At 45.8% G+C, this 15902-nt stretch overlaps 1 protein-coding gene across 23 annotated transcripts in view; it reads right to left on the bottom strand.

The window, feature by feature from the left end:
- Positions 1–15902, bottom strand: part of TLN2 (talin 2) — a 457700-nt gene that overhangs the window by 24440 nt on the left and 417358 nt on the right. For all 23 annotated transcript variants that reach the window (XM_073995950.1, XM_045395572.2, XM_045395576.2 and 20 more), the window contains 3 exons: positions 14526–14711; positions 10203–10310; positions 297–402 (listed from right to left, as the gene is read on the bottom strand). In XM_073995950.1, the coding sequence (XP_073852051.1) occupies positions 297–402; positions 10203–10310; positions 14526–14711 (400 nt within the window). The remainder of the gene's footprint in view (positions 1–296; positions 403–10202; positions 10311–14525; positions 14712–15902) is intronic.

Genomic DNA, 15902 nt, shown 5'->3' with positions numbered 1-15902 from the left:
TGAAAATGCAGACAAAAAAGAAATGGGGAGGCTCCTAAGGGAAGTGAGTAGTTCTAGGTGGAGGATACCATTTAAGTAGAAGCACTTAATACAAAGACTAGAGTGTTGCTTCAGAGAAGATGTTACTTTTTCAAGCTAATTCTAAACCCATTTGCTTGCAGAAAGTCCTCACTCTATTCCCGGCTGCATTTGCCAGCTAAAGGCCCGTGCAGGCTGTGCTTTTCCTCTGTGCAGTCTGCTGTATTAGCACTGCCTGGAAGGGCTGCCCTCCGCCAAGACACAAGAATCCAGCCTACCTTTCATGGCTTCCGCCGCCTGGATGAGCTCTGTCACAGCACCGGCCACTCGCTTGGAGAAAGCAGCCAGCTGCTGCTTGAGTTCTGGGGTTGGTTTCTGAAGAATCTACAGGTGAAGAACAAGTCAGAGGCATGAGCGGGTTAGTAACCACTGAGACGAGAAAGCAGCACATTCCTCCTAGCGGATGTGGGGTCAGGCAGCCTGGTTTTAAGTTGCATTTCTGTCCCGAGTGACTTCAGAATCTTGTGGAAAACGCTTAAGACTCACTGGGTTTCAGTCTCCCCGTGTGAGAAATAAAACGTTGGGAACCAGTGGCGCCTCTAAGGTCCCCTCTGACATAGCTCCTAAAGATCATAAAGGAGACAAAGTCCTCACTTGTCTTTTATTTGGACCTTCATTTGTCCTTTATTTGTACATAAAACACACACATGCACCTGAAAATTACCCAAACTTTAAGAACATTCTGGCTGGGTACAGTGGCTCACACCTGTAATCCCAGCACTTTGGGAGGCCGAGGCGGGAGGATTGCTTGAACCCAGGAGTTCAAGACCAGCCTGGTCAACATAGCAAGACCTCATCTCTGAAACAAAAATTAAAAATTGGCTGGGCATGGTGGCACACACCCGTAGTCCCAACTACTCAGGAGGCTGAGGTGGGAGGATCTCTTGAGCCCAGGACGTCAAGGCTGCAGTTAGCAGTGGCTGCATCACTGCACTCCAGCCTGGGCCACAGAGAGAGATTCGGTCTCTTAAAAAAAAAAAAAAATAAATAAATTTAAAAAAACATACTGAGTAAAGGCAAAAAGCCCCAGGCTAGGGGCCAATCGGTACTTGTGACAAAATAAAGGACCAGAGGAAAGGTGCCACTCAAGTCCTAGAGACAAAATCCTTAAGTGAGCAACAACGCACTGATCAGGAGGATGATTCTTGAGGAAACAATCCATTTCCAGAGTTCTGACTGCAAGCTCTCTTGGGAGAGGCCCTGAGGATTTGCCCTCTTTTGAATTAGTTCAAAGGTTTTTAAAACTTGTCTTTTGCTTTCTGTTTTTTATGGATTTAAAAAGAGGTCCTGGGAATCCTAAACACCTTTAAGACATCCCCAGCTGATTTCTTCTCAAACTCATCCATGAATGGAACTATGACACAGGATGACAGCTCTTCCCCATCTCCCACCAGGGATCTAAACTCCGGTGCACACCATCCTATCCCTTCCTCATGTTGAAATTCTTCTTCCACTGCTCTTTTCTGTTATCTCTTTCTCATGTTTCCCAAAGGTGATCTTCAGATTTAGAAAGGTTCAGACGGTCGGGAGAGAAATATAACTGCTGTCTATCTCTGCACAATTTTGGAGCCTCTGAGTAGGGGACAAAACATCAGCTTTGGAAATGAACAAACTTGTGTTCAAACCTGGCTTCATACATTACTGGTTTTAAACCTGTTTTCTCATCTGTAAAGCTGGGATAATGCCTGTCTCAGGGCTGGCATAAAAACCAAATGGAGGCCGGGCATGGTGGCTCATGCCTGTAATCCCAGTACTTTGGGAAGCTGAGGTGGGTGGATCATCTGAGGTCAGGAGTTCGAGACCAGCCTGGCCAACATGGTGAAACTCCGTCTCTACTAAAAATATAAAAATTAGCTGGGTGTGGTGGCGGATGCCTGTAATCCCAGCTCTTCGGGAGGTTGAGGCAGGAGAACGGCTTGAACCCAGGAGACAGGTTGCAGTGAGCCGAGATTGCACCATTGCACTCCAGCCTAGACGGCAGAGTGAGACTCCATCTCAAAAAAAAAAAAAAAAAAAGGATCAAATGGAATAACACATCATGGGGAATATTTCTCACAATGCTTGGAACAAAGCAGACATGCATTAAATGTTAATTCCCTTCTTGGTGCCCCACACTCCTTTCCCCTGCCCAGGGAGTAGCACAGTCTTTCTCAGGAATCTGGAAAGATGGTTTTTAGACCCAGGACTAACCCCTTTGCACCATGACTATAGAGAAAGCTTAGGAAAAAACAGATCAGAGGAGTCAATGGGTTACACCATGACCAGTCCCAGACACAGCAGTGTATAGATGACATTATGCATATGCACAAATGGATTAGTCAATAATCTCTGAGCATTACTTCACATGCATCTATTATAATCTTCCCTCCTCTTATAATCTTTTACACTTCTTTCATATTTGCTACTGTTCCATGATGATTCCAGCTGCTCTGTGATTCTCATTCCCTCACACTAGGGCCTATATATATATATACACACACACACATATATATATATATATCTCATTCTGCAGATATTAAGAACTCAACACAGACCTTTGAATGAACAAATGAATTAATGAATGAAAAGTAGACCAATACATTATTGGGACAAGTCCTACTATGACGGCTTCCTAGACCAGTTCCAAAAGAACACCAGAGCCATGGAGAAATAGAAGGAAGGGGGATAAATGCCTTTTCCTTTCCAAGACAGTCAGTGGGCAGGCAATTTAGTTAGGCATAGGTTCAGCAGTCAATGTCAATGTACAGGTACTTATCCTCTCTCTAAGCCTCAGTTTATTAAGTGACCACAACAGACTTCCCTTGTAGAGCTGTGGTGAGATTATATAAATTAATATATACATAAAGGGCTACTGACAGAATTGTTCCGGTGTGTGGCCTGGGCATAAGAATTTTTGTAAGTTCCCTGGGTGACTCTCATATGTGGCCATAGTTGTGAACCACTGCTCTAGACTTAGATGGTGGCATTTGTCACCAGTTAATTGCAAAAGGCTTGTACCATATTTATCTGAAACAATATATGCTGTAAGACTACTAGGTTACTCATAGTTATGCCTCAGGATCTCAGGAGCTAAGCAGTCCACAGGCATTGTTAAATGGTTTCCCTAAAGTGGCCAACACAGCATGAATAAGCAAAGGGTTAAAGGTATGGTAGGGACACTCATAATTAATGGTAAAAGATTGAATGATTTTCCCCTAAGCTAAAGACAAGGGAAGGATGTTTGTTCACATACTTCTACCAACATTCTCACAAAGTGGAATGATGAAAGACTTGTTTCTAAAAGGAGCACCCTTGGTGAGCAGTGTACACCATGACGGCCCGCAGACAGGGAACAGCCCCGATAAAGAACCTGAGCTTTAGATAACGAGGAGGAGTTCTATTTTTATTATGCCATTAAGTCAACAAGATTTCTGATAGCAGACAATAGACAGATCCAAATTAAAGCTCTGCCAGTGGAAGCGAGGGTAATTTTATCCCTGCCACAGATCTCAAACTGTGGTTTTGCAGAAATATTGAACTGTGATAGTTGCAGAGGAAAAGTAGCTGCTTTTTGTCCTGCAATACAAATCCTCTACGATAAACCAGCACACAGCAAATGCAGGAGGCCACCATCATTCAAAAGGACATCTCTAAAGCGTCATAAAGCAGCTCTCAGGGCAGTGGGGAGATGGCTCTGTCCAAATTAGATCCTATGTTTGTTGAAAGTTAACTGAATTATCTAAAGGATTCCCCAGGCAGGGGTTCTCCATTTACAGTCTCTAAATACCAAAAGGTTCTAACTCGGTTTTGTGGGTCTGTGACTCCTCTTAACAGTTTGAGGATCATTCTGTGTGTCTGTGCTGATGTTTCTTTGATGACGGTTGCAGAAGGCAGGAAAGGACCCAGGGCTTCTAGCTCAAAGGGGCCCATGACCCACAAAAGATGAAGAACGCTGAAATCGGGACAGTCACTGGCATCTATAACAGGGGGAAAGAGGGAATGGGAGTGGGAATAGATACAAACTTTATTACTGATATGTTTCTTTAAAATATAAGCATCTGAAGCAAATAGGACAAACTGTTAACAAAATTAGTCAATCATAGATGGTGGGTACATGGATGCTGCTATTAGTTTCTGTATTTATTTAAGCATTTTCCAAAGAAAAACTAAAGTATACAAACCAGCCATAAAAGGTTAAGAATCCTTGGCTCTAGATATTATAACCGAACAAGGCGAGGACACCATAAACTCATGCATATTTTCATGTGCCGAGATTTCAGAAAAGCAACTCACTGAAGAGGACCCCCGATTCTCCTCGTACCAACTGAAAATGACCTCAACTTATTTCTGCAGATTGCTGGACACTTTCTCTAAACCTTGACTTCTGGAATTTTCTCTTTCCCTTTTTATAAAAAATGAACAATTATCTGACCTTTCTTCAGCTCTCAGGAATCGCCGGTGATTCTCCTTAAATTGTTAAAAACAGGGGATCAATTTTTCAAGCATTTCAGGAAGACTACCCTAAGAGCTACAGGTACAGTCTGGTTTAAGTCGACTCTTTTTCAGAATGGAGAGGCCATGGTCATATGATCATACATAGTCTTTCTGCAGAGACCAAAGAACAGAGTGAAGGGCAGAGTGAGTGAGTGAGTGAGTGTGTGTGTGTGTGTGTGTGTGTGTGTGTGTGTGTGAGACAGACAGACAGACAGAGAGAATCAAAATCTCTGGTTTTTAATTGCTTTTTAAATCTATCACCTGCAAATAACTAATCCCATTTTACTAGACATTCTTTTCTTCTACCCTAAAAAGAATTTCAACAAAATTCTGATGTCTTTTTCCAGACTGGCAATTTGGCTTTCATTTTCTGGTTGTCGTTAGAATCCCCTCTGAAAATGAACACTACTTCGCAGGTTTGGGCATTCTCCTTTTCCTCATTTCTTGTTGGGTGTTCACACAGCACTGGCCTGTCAGTCTTGTGGCTTGCAGGACTCTCAGTGTAAAACAATACTCCTCTTTCTTATCCTTACTTTAACCCAGATTTCTAGAAGTTAAAGCTAACGGTGTGAATGGGAACGTATTTTTGGCAGCAGCCCTAAGACAGTGACCAATGTTATCACAATTTAGGTGACCGAATACGGTTGTGGGGGTTTCTATAATTTTTCACCAGGAACATGTATTTTTTATATGTTTATGACAATTCCCTAGAAACAGAACCTTGTTTTCCGCCTATAGTTTTTATTAGAAAATACTCTTCAAAGACTGTCTTGCTTTTTAAGGAACAAAAATAAATACATGAACATGAACAAATGAGTAAATAAATACATACATAATGCTATTTCATTCACATCCTCGGATGTCAGAGCCATCAGCACTTGTCACCCTCAAGGGGGAGAATTCTTTTTTTTTTCTGATAGTTGTATCTTTGATTGTTTTACTCTTTAACATTCTATAAACAACAACCAAGACCACTGAGGGAGACTGACTAGATTATAAATGGATTGGGAGCTACTTGAAGGCAGGGGTCATTATGTGCTTAGCTTGTATTTCTTTTGTGTGGTCTATGGAAGGAAGTCAATAAAATAAACGATGACTTAATGAATCAACCATAAAGCCCAAATGATAAGTCTTTTTCCTGTATTCCCCTTCTTTCAGTGACTATTTCTGAAGTTCTCTTTTTTCCATTATTTCTCCAATTTTTTTCCTGGCTTCTACTGATTCATGCTTTCTCAAGATCTAGCCTTGACTCTATATGTCTGTACTGTATGCTCTTAATAAAACTCCATATTGGCCAGGCCCAGTGGCTCATGCCTATAATCCCAGCACTTTGGGAGGCCAAGGTGGGCAGATCACCTGAGGTTAGGAGTTCGAGACCAGCCTGGCCAACATGGTAAAACCCCATCTCTACAAAAAAGACAAAATTAGCTAGGCCTGGTGGCTCTTGCCTGTAATCCCAGCTACTCGGGAGGCTGAGGCAGGAGAATCATTTGAACCCAGCAGGCGGAGGTTACAGTGAGCTGAGATCACGCCATTGCATTCCAGCCTGGGCAAGAAGGGCAAAGCTCCGTCTCAAACAAAAACAAAAAACAAAAAACCCATATACATGAATAAAAGCCTTCAACTGCCAGCACTAGAACTATATCTCCTCCTCCATCTTTACATCTAGAGAATGTATCAAATGCACAGTGTGCCTAATAAAACTTAGGCACATTGTAAATTTTATAGATTTTATCTATACAATCTCCCTTTCTTCTGTCTTGCTCTGTCAGTAGCATTACCATGATCCTAATCTTGAAGCTGGAGAACTTTGGAGGTAACTTTTAATCTTCCTTTCTATTGCTTCTCACATTTAGTTGCTAACTTTTAACAATTTTATCTTTAAAATATATTTGGATCTTTTCAGTCTCAAGGGGGAAAATCCTTATCACAAAAGATGAGATAGATTCTGTTTCTTTTATAGGAATAGTTTTACTATCATTTAGCTTTTCTTCCTATTAGTGATTTCATTTTAGTACCAGCTACCAGAAACCTCTGAATGGCCTTAGAGAACTAGGACACTGATATTTCTACCCCAGTGACGAACTACAATGACAATAATTGTATACAATGAAGACAAGAAACTCAGCTGGCAGGCTTTTAACAGATATATCAACCACCCAAGTTTGTAACACGTAAGGTTTAAGAGTCCTGATTCTCGGTGGCTCAAGCCTGTAATCCCAGCACTTTGGGAGGCCGAGACGGGCGGATCACGAGGTCAGGAGATCAAGACCATCCTGGAGAACATGGTGAAACCCCGTCTCTACTAAAAAATACAAAAAACTAGCCGGGCGAGGTGGCGGGCGCCTGTAGTCCCAGCTACTCAGGAGGATGAGGCAGGAGAATGGCATGAACCCAGGAGGTGGAGCTTGCAGTGAGCTGAGATCTGGCCACGGCACTCCAGTCTGGGCTACAGAGCGAGACTCCGTCTCAAAAAAAAAAAAAAAAAAAAAAAAAAAGAGTCCTGATTCTACAGAAAATACAAGGAAGAATCCATAACAGAAAAGCAATCAACTACAATGTCAACGGTCATCAGAGAAGCACGTCTGGCCACAAAGTGCAATCTGTTCTTGCCTAGGCCCTGGGAAAGAAAGTAGTGGTCACTCTCCCTCCTTCCAATCTCCAGCCTCCATGAGATGAAACCTCCTGAATGACCTGTGATGCTGGGTCTCCCTGCAGCAAGTGACCTTCTTCCTGTTACAGAAAAAGCTGCCGTTTACCATCAGGGCTGATGCTGACATAGCGACTGAGTGGCCACTAAGCAGGAGTCTCTGAATGTGTGGCCTGGGACTGTTCCCAGACCTTCTGCAATGTTCCTAGAGAACCTGGACCTCTCGTCCTCCCCTCAGGCGGAGGCCAGCCACCTGCCCGCCCCTCAGACAGATGCACACCATATAGATAAGACAGCCTTGTCTTATTTTGCTCACCCAAACAAGGTGGGCATGGAGAGGGGAAGTGAGGAGAAAGGAAGCACTTGAGCAGATCCAACACCTCATTCCCGGATACTGGGATAGGGTTTAAGGTCAGCATGTGGTCAGGGAAGTGACCCTGTTAGAGCTCCGTTTTCCTTCCCCCTGAGAGAAACTTCTCCCTAAGACAAGTGCTGGCACCTGCCCTTCCTTACGCAGACAGAATTCCTCTCCCTAAAATAAGCTGTATTTTTGCTGGAGAGTGAAAGGGGAGACCTTCACTCCATTTGCATCCAGGCCTGTGTATGTGTCAGACATAAAGCTGGAGGCAGACCCCACACAGTGAGGTTCTTGTTAAATGACTCACCAAGGGCCAAGGTACAGATCGCCAACCTGAGGCCCATGTGCGCAGGGCCTGGACCCACAGACGTCATGTACATTATCAGTGCTGCACAGGTGCTGGAGAAAATCTGCTTCAACTCAGAAATGGAACTGGGGAGAAGTGGTGAAATAGAAATACAAGGATCCCTGTATCTCCTCCCTTCCCCCAAAATGAATAAGACAAAAGCAAAAGCATGAGAGAGGAAAAATAAGGAGAAATGGAGCATAGGGGGAGAGCTCCCATTTAGGAGGCAGAGGGCACTGCTACTGCAAGCCCACCGTTAGCAAGTACCATCCACTAGCCAGAAACGGCACCTTCCCAGTAGCAGACTTCTTTTTTTTTTTTTTTTGAGATGGAGTCTTGCTTTGTCACCCAAGCTGGAGTGCAGTGGTGTGATCTTGACTCAATGCAACCTCCACCTCCCAGGTTCAAGCAATTCTCCTGCCTCAGCCTCCCGAGTAGCTGGGATTACAGGCACCCACCACCATGCCTGACTAATTTTTATATTTTTAGTCGAGATGGGGTTTCACCATGTTGGCCAGGCTAGTCTTGAACTACTGACCTCAAGTGATTACGAGCCTCAGCCTACCAAAGTGCTGGGATTCAGACGTGAGCCACCGCGCCCGGCAGGTTTCAATAAGGCATTCAGCAAATGTTAGGTTGGCCACAAAGCCCTGGGTTTCCAGACATGCTCATTTCATCCTTAATAAACTGCGTGTTTAACATCTGAGGAAACTGCACCCCAGACAAGACAGTGGCCGTGTAGCTACTTATGTGGCAGAACCAGGATTTGAACTTGAGGCTCCTAAATCTACTGATTGCACCCTATTGTCCAATTCTTAGTTATAACAAGGTTCTATATGACTCAGAATATATTGTTCCATAATGAAAAAGAGGTCTTTGGAAAGCCTTGCTGGTGTTCTCTTTAACCTGAATTTCCTGCTAGGCACACCTACAGACTGAACACTTTAACTATATCCCAACGTGTCTAGCTGGAGGCTCTTGCCTGTGAATGCTGACTGGCTAAGATGTCTTTCCTTGGCCTCCATATGATACACTGATCTCTATTCACAAGGGTTCAGACTTTGCGAGCTCAATGTTAGTAACCCCAGACTGGCTACTTTCCCAGAAAATGCACTTCAGAATTGACCACAGTTACCTGGATAAAGAATAAAAATAACGATCCCTTAAATGACCTCAAACGTTTAGCATCAGCAGATAATTTATTTCTAAGGAGGAGGCAGTGAAATGCACACAGCTGGGAATAGTAAGAATTGAGATTTGGATCCAGCTCTGTTGCTGAATAGCTGGGTGACTTCAACCAAGGGACAAGCTTTCTGGGTCTCAGATCATTCCTTTGGCCTATACGCCTCGTAGCTGCACAAGGACAGAATGAGAAAACTTGAGAATGCCCAGCAAATGAAGGGCTTGGCATTCCTCCTCTAGATATGTGAATTATGTATCTAAAGGTGGCCTGTTGGATCTCTTTCGTTAGGTTTGGTAAGAGCAAGGGCAGTGATGCAGGGGAGACATCATCAGCTCTCTTCTGGGGGTGTCCCTGACTATCGAGGCCTGCCCTGGACCTTACATGGCTCTCAACATGGTTCCTGAACTCAACAGAGACAGATGCACACTGTAGATACTTCTTGGTGCTCCGTGGTTTGGTCCTTAGAGTGTGTAGTGAGTCAAGCCTCCTTAGGAACTGCACAAACTGAGGCTCCCACGTGGGCAGCCCACGCGCCATGACCATCTACGCCCCTGCCTGGTGTCTTCTGTTCATGCCTTCTTAACCCAGCTCCACACTGGGCACACTAGGCTGGGGGAGTCATTCTTGATGGGATCTAAGCCATTCATTCGAGGATGGGAGGAAGTTGTGAAGGGCTGGTGGGTCACCCGTAGCAATGGCAGCCTCCCTAACATGCCACGGAGGCTGGCATGGCTCTGTCAGAAGCCTTCTGTGTCCTTGCAGGATGTACTGGGGGCTTCTAAACAAGACCTCGTGATACTTTTTCAGGTTGGCACTGGCCTCCCACCCACTTACTCTGCTCCCTCTTCTTTTACATGCTAATCCTGCCTTTCGGGTGCACAAGAGAACTGGGCTTTCCTGAATTCTAACTGCAACTTCATCCAGACTGCACTTTTTAGCTCAGTGTGCTGGATCAGTGCACCAGGGGAGATTCCAGTTCAATCCAGTCCCAGCCTCACAGTGGCACTGGACAGGGCTCTGAGAGAGGTCCTCCCAAAGAAAGCATAGTTCCAATCAGCCAGGGCAGCTGGGGGGACACAGCTACTACCCAGCCCTGACTCATGCGCTTTCTTACCACCAAGACGTGCTCCAGGAGGTCCAAGTAGCCGAGGGTGCACTCCGTCCCGAAACGCAAGGCTCTGGTTCTCACCTCGTCACTGACATCGGGGTGGAAGGATGCTTGCTGGAGGGACAAAGGAAGGTTGAAATCTTAACATGGGAAAAGCCAGCAGTATTGGGCAGTCCCAGACTCAGAGGCAGGAGACCTTAACCCTGGTGACCTCGAGAAACTGCCCTGACTCTCTGGACAGAAGAGGTATCTCTCCTCCACATCCTCCTGCCACCTCCCACCTGCCCACAGCAGGCCCGCTGATGCAGTCCCTCCCACCTGCCCACAGCAGGCCCGCTGATGCAGTCTGTGCGTAGACTTTGTCAGTGCCCTGCAGCCAGATGATAGAAACAGCTCAATCTGGACCTTTGTTCCTCCTTTTCCCACCCCACATTTTTTTGAAATGCAAAAAATTCCACATGCACAAAAACATCCAGCAAGATTCATGATCAGTGCTTACAGCTGGAGACGTACTGACCTAGGGTCAGCCTTGCCTCTCTTTAGCAGCTTAAGGGGTCCTGAAAGCCCCTCTCTGCTCACAGGCTAATGAAGCCCAGGCTCTCACCCCTGGGCCTGACCATGCTACAGTCTGTGAGGCCTCTGTGACCGGGCCCTCTAGCTCCTGGGAAACTCCAGATAGCGAGCTCCCCAGTACCCTAGAGGCACCATAATTCATCTCATGTTACACAAAAGTCGAGATACACAAACCAGCACACATGCTTAACAGAGCATCTTGAGCTTTTTTCTTGTACTTATGACCTGCTAACTTGAGTCATTCATGATGACATCATTTCTGAAGGGATACCCATTCAGAGTCACCAGATAAAATGCACCCAGTTAAATTGGAATTTCAGATAATCGATGAAAAAAAATTTTTAGCAAGTATGGGACACCCTATTTTGTATTTGTTAAAACTAGCAACCCTACCCCTTCCTTCTACAGCTTCCCTCTGGAAAGAAACTGAGGGGCTTGCAGAAATACCTAAAACTACAAAGATATCACTAATCAGGACAAATACAAATCACACATTAGGACAAAAGGTAAAGGCTGAGGGCGAAGACCAGGATCCACGTTTTATCCACTCAAGCCCCTCTTCCTAGGAACGGGAGTGCTGATGGGAATACCTTGGGCTCCCGCCTTGACTTCCCCCCAATTCCTGGACAGAGTGGGGCTAATTCTCATGGCCAGCATGTTATATATGAGCTAGGTTTTCCTCATCTGAGGACTAATGGGCTCAGAGGCAGGAACCAAGAGCCATGCTCCCAGCCACCCACCATCACCTGTTATTCATCCTTATACCCCTGTGCCGCGAACGGAGAAGCACAACGCCCCGCGTCTGATTGATGAGACAACACTGTGGGAAGACACAGGCCCAGATGCTACTCAGAGTCACTTCCAGCAGGTTATGTGCAAGCCCCTGTGCAGGGAGTGGGTGAGGTGGAGCTGAGGTGCTTGCGTGCACTGCTGGGGGTTCTGTAACCAGGTAGAACCCTTTGGGAGAATAATCTGGCACTAATTAAACTCATACTATTGGACCCACTAGTTCTATTTCTGGGAATCTTGCCTAAGGAAATAATCCAAAGCACAGAAAAAAACAGATATGCCCAAAGATGTTTACTGCAGTAAAGTTCATGATTTTTTAAAAATGTAGACAGCCTAAATATCTGTCAACAGTGGGAAGATAATATTCATTAAAGGTACTTTGCAGTCATTAAAAAGTCAGCAATATAGCAACACAGAAATAGCTTTATAACATTAATCATAATAGTAGATATAAAATTACATCTAATATACACGTGTGCACATGAAAGTAAGACCAGAAAGAAATATGCATGAGAATTAACTTAGGGTTTAGGTAAGTCTTTCTGCCTAAGGAACCGCAGTAATCCTTCCATTCTAAGAAGAGCCAGTATGTAATTTTCTGCCCCTCCGTGTGTGGGCTGAGTAGGGTAGCCAGGGAAAAGGCAGAGCTGGACTAGGGCGACTAGGCCCTTCTGCTTGGCACGTAAGGCTTCCGTCTTGACTACCACTCAGCACCCCAGTTCTCCTGTCTATGCATTATTGCATGCACTCCCTTTCGGCCAGAGACCTCATTTCCTTTTGCAAAGGGGTGAGGGATACAGGAGACCAAGGGAAGCAGAAATGTTAGTAAGTTCGCTAAGTCAGTCCTATCCTAACAGGAGCATCAGGCCTCAGCAGTGACTCCTGTCGAGTCTGATTTTGGTGGGTGAAGCTGACGTTCAGGCTTCAGCGCTCTGGCTGCTACCTTGTCCTGCAAAGCCCAGATAATGTGACCTGGGGCCAAGATGACAGAGAGGAGCTGAGGATGGCCAAACAGCACCCACACTGTTCTACCTGAGCTCCTCCCCAGAAAACAGGGGAGCACATGTTAGGAGAGACTTAAAAATCTGAGCTGCATTCCCTTTAAAAAGACCATTTAATCACGGTTTTCTTTTTTCTGTTCAGTTTCCCCTGTTCACGTCTGTAGCTTGGGGACAAAAGCGTCTGCCACGCATCAACCATAGCGACCTTGAGCACTACATCTGGGAGGCCCTGAGTAGCAGAAGCAGAGTGGCTGAGGACGCAGGAGAGCCAATTTCAGTTCTGGTTCTGATAGTAAATAGCTGTATGACCTTGGTCATGCCACTTCTCTCTCTGAGCCCACTTCATCATGTGACAAATAGAATCATTACTCTTGCCTTTCTCATATGGGATGAAATGAGAGAATATCTATGACAGCCCTTCTAAAATTCTGGGGTGCCGTGTGTGTACACCACAATGCACGCAGGCCTTATCTTGCTAGGCAAATACTCCTCTCTGATAGAGGATGTAACCCCTTCGGCAGTTATCACTTCTGGTAGGTGGACTCCATCGAGCATATCCAAGTGGCCAATACTTGCAGCCTCAAGAGAGAGAGACAGAGTCCTACCTCCCTGATCTAGCAGCCCTGGGTCCTTTCTGAAAGTGGAGTCTTTCCAGCCCTGTTTCTTCCAGCCCACCCTCTTCTCTGCACCCTCCATCACACCCAGGGGTCCCGTAAATGTGGTACTGTCTCCCGGGGTTGGGCCCTTGCACACAAATTCCCTCGTTGCTCCCTTCTGTACCTCCCTCTCCTTCTGAGGAGCCACCAAGATGATGTAAGAGTTGGATCCTGCAGCAGCAACTCCAGCTGAACTCACTTTACCACAAAGAATGGCTCTGTTCCCTCAGACCCCACGCTGTAGGAGCAGGTCTTCAATTCCGGGTCAATGCCCGCCCTCACTCACCATGGCAGGGGATCATCAATCGATCGCAGAGCAGAAGTCAGAGTCCCTGGGGGCAAGGCTGTCCCTAGAAGGGTGAAGGCCTGGGGTGGGGGCTCTTACAGTTCACTTTCCTAATAGATCAAAAATAAAGGTTCCAGACCCTGGGTCTCCACAGCTCCCTCACCAAGCACAGGCTCAGGGCAGTTGCCCCAACTATCCACCCAAGGAGCAGAGGAATTTTTCCAAGATGTCTAGCACAGACTGCGAAAAGTAGCTCCCCAAGTTCCGCTGTATTCCTCCAACTCACTTCCTCACCGGGGATGGCAACACCTCTCCTAGTGCACAATGGCTGACCTATGGAGGTAAGAAAGGGTCCAGCAGAAGAGCGAACAGTTTCCACTTGGAGGAGCTGGAACCAAGTGCTGCAGTCCCTATCCACCACCCTCGGAGAGGCCTCCACCACACTCTGCAAAAAGGCCTCCTGCCTATTTAGGAAGAACTAGAATGAAGTGGGAGAATTAGGGCCAGCAGGGCTGACTCCATCCCCTCTCAAACACAAAACTGCCTTAGAGAGTCATTTCCCACAGGCTGGTGCATATGCCATATTCAGCGTGTTTTTTTTTTTTTTTTTTTTAAAGGGACAGGGTTTTGCTCTGTCACCTAGGCTGGAGTGGAGCAGCATAATCATAGCTCACTGCAGCCTTGAACTCCTGGGCTCAAGTGATCCTCCTGCTATAGCTACTCTTCTGAGTAGCTAGGACGACAGGTGCACACCACCACACTTGCTTATTTAAAAAAAATTTTTTTAAGAGATGAGGTCTCACTGTGTTGCCCAGGCTGGTCTCAAATTCCTGGTCTCAAGCGATCCTCCTGTCTCAGCTCCCAAAGTGTTGGGATTTCAGGCATGAGCCACCACAACTGTCCCTGTGTGCATTTTTATTACAAAGTTTAAGGTTCTGAGCCCCTCCCCTCTTCAGACTACACCAAGCAACCCAGTCATGACAGAGAATCATCTATGCATCCAAAACAATGCCAAGGTCTTTACCTTGCAAGCCGTCAACATATCTGAAATGGCTTTCCGGCTCAGGTTGGCAGTAGCAATCACGTCCTCCTGTCTACACGAGTTTCCAGCTGCCACGGCTTTGGTTGTTGCCATGGTGATGCCTTTCGTCATCCTTATGGATTCTTCAGGTGATGATGTCTTTTCAGGTACATCTTTTGACTGGAACAACTGGAAGTCAGAAACAGAGAGGTTAAAAAAATAAAAAAGGAAAAGAAAAAAATAATTTATTCTTCTCCAACCAGGCTGTAGCTTGTGTCTGAAATCTGAGCCAGTAACTGGAAGAAACTGTTGCATGGCAGGAAATTAGAAATCTGAGTACAGTAATATGGTTCTTGTTTTCAAGATTCTCCTGGACAAACCTCTTGTCCTATACTAAGCATTCACGGGAACAATATGGTGAGGGAGACGTATCTAGAGTGTTCCCCTGTTGGTCTGCAGAAACTGACACCCAATATTTACACACTACCCATCCTGTGAAAGGTTGTTGCATGGCTTCATCGTTCTCTTCCCCCATCCCTGCTGGTGCTTTGGCAGTTTCCATAAACACTCAGTTCCAGTGCTGGTTTCAGGGTAGGACTGACCTGGCCGCATCACTCAGGACTCACCTCTCTGTCTCTAAGGGGATGTGAGGTTGGGGGAAATGAAGCATCAGCTCCTTCTATTCTTAGCCTGTCTTAGAAATATAACTGCATAATTGTGCAGAGGTGTTCATGTCGAGTGTGCCATGGTGACACTGTGAATTATTTAGCAATCTACCCACCCACTCCCTTTAGAGAGGCTGAAATAAATTCATCATGGTAAGTCAATATCCCATTTCTGCTTCATGCTCATCTGTTCTGGCTCTCTAACATGAGCAATTGGTACCCTGGATGTGTGCTGAATGTGCATCTGTCCCTACATGAGGGCCCCTAGCCCAGGTGGGGCTGCCCTGTCTTCAGCCCTAGGCAACCATGTTTCAGCAAGGAAGGCCTCCCTGATGCAGAAGAGCGGGCTCAGTCGGTATCCCACAGAATGCCAACCACTGTCAAACATCACTGCCCCGTGAAAATGGGCAGCTGCAATTAAGCAGTCTAAGATCCCAAATCCCCACTTCACCCTTGAATGTTACAGTGGAATGAAGGCCACACGCAGTCCTTCACACTAATGTGATCCTCATGACACGTGTTGCATGGAAACCCACGATCTGGGTAAATTTTATTCAGTCGGCATAAAATTCAGTGAACCCGGCTCACAGGAGCCTCAACCTCCTGGGCTAAAGTGATTCTTCCACCTCAGCCTCCTGAGTAGCTGGGACTACAGGTTCATGCCACTACACCCGCCCAACTTCTTAATTTTTTGTAGAGATATGGTTTCCCTATG

The sequence above is a fragment of the Macaca fascicularis genome, chromosome 7 (assembly GCF_037993035.2).
Source record: "Macaca fascicularis isolate 582-1 chromosome 7, T2T-MFA8v1.1".
NCBI classification, from domain to species: Eukaryota; Metazoa; Chordata; class Mammalia; order Primates; family Cercopithecidae; genus Macaca; species Macaca fascicularis.
The sequence above is the reverse complement of the archived record's forward strand: the minus strand, read 5'-3'. Positions and strand labels throughout refer to the sequence as shown.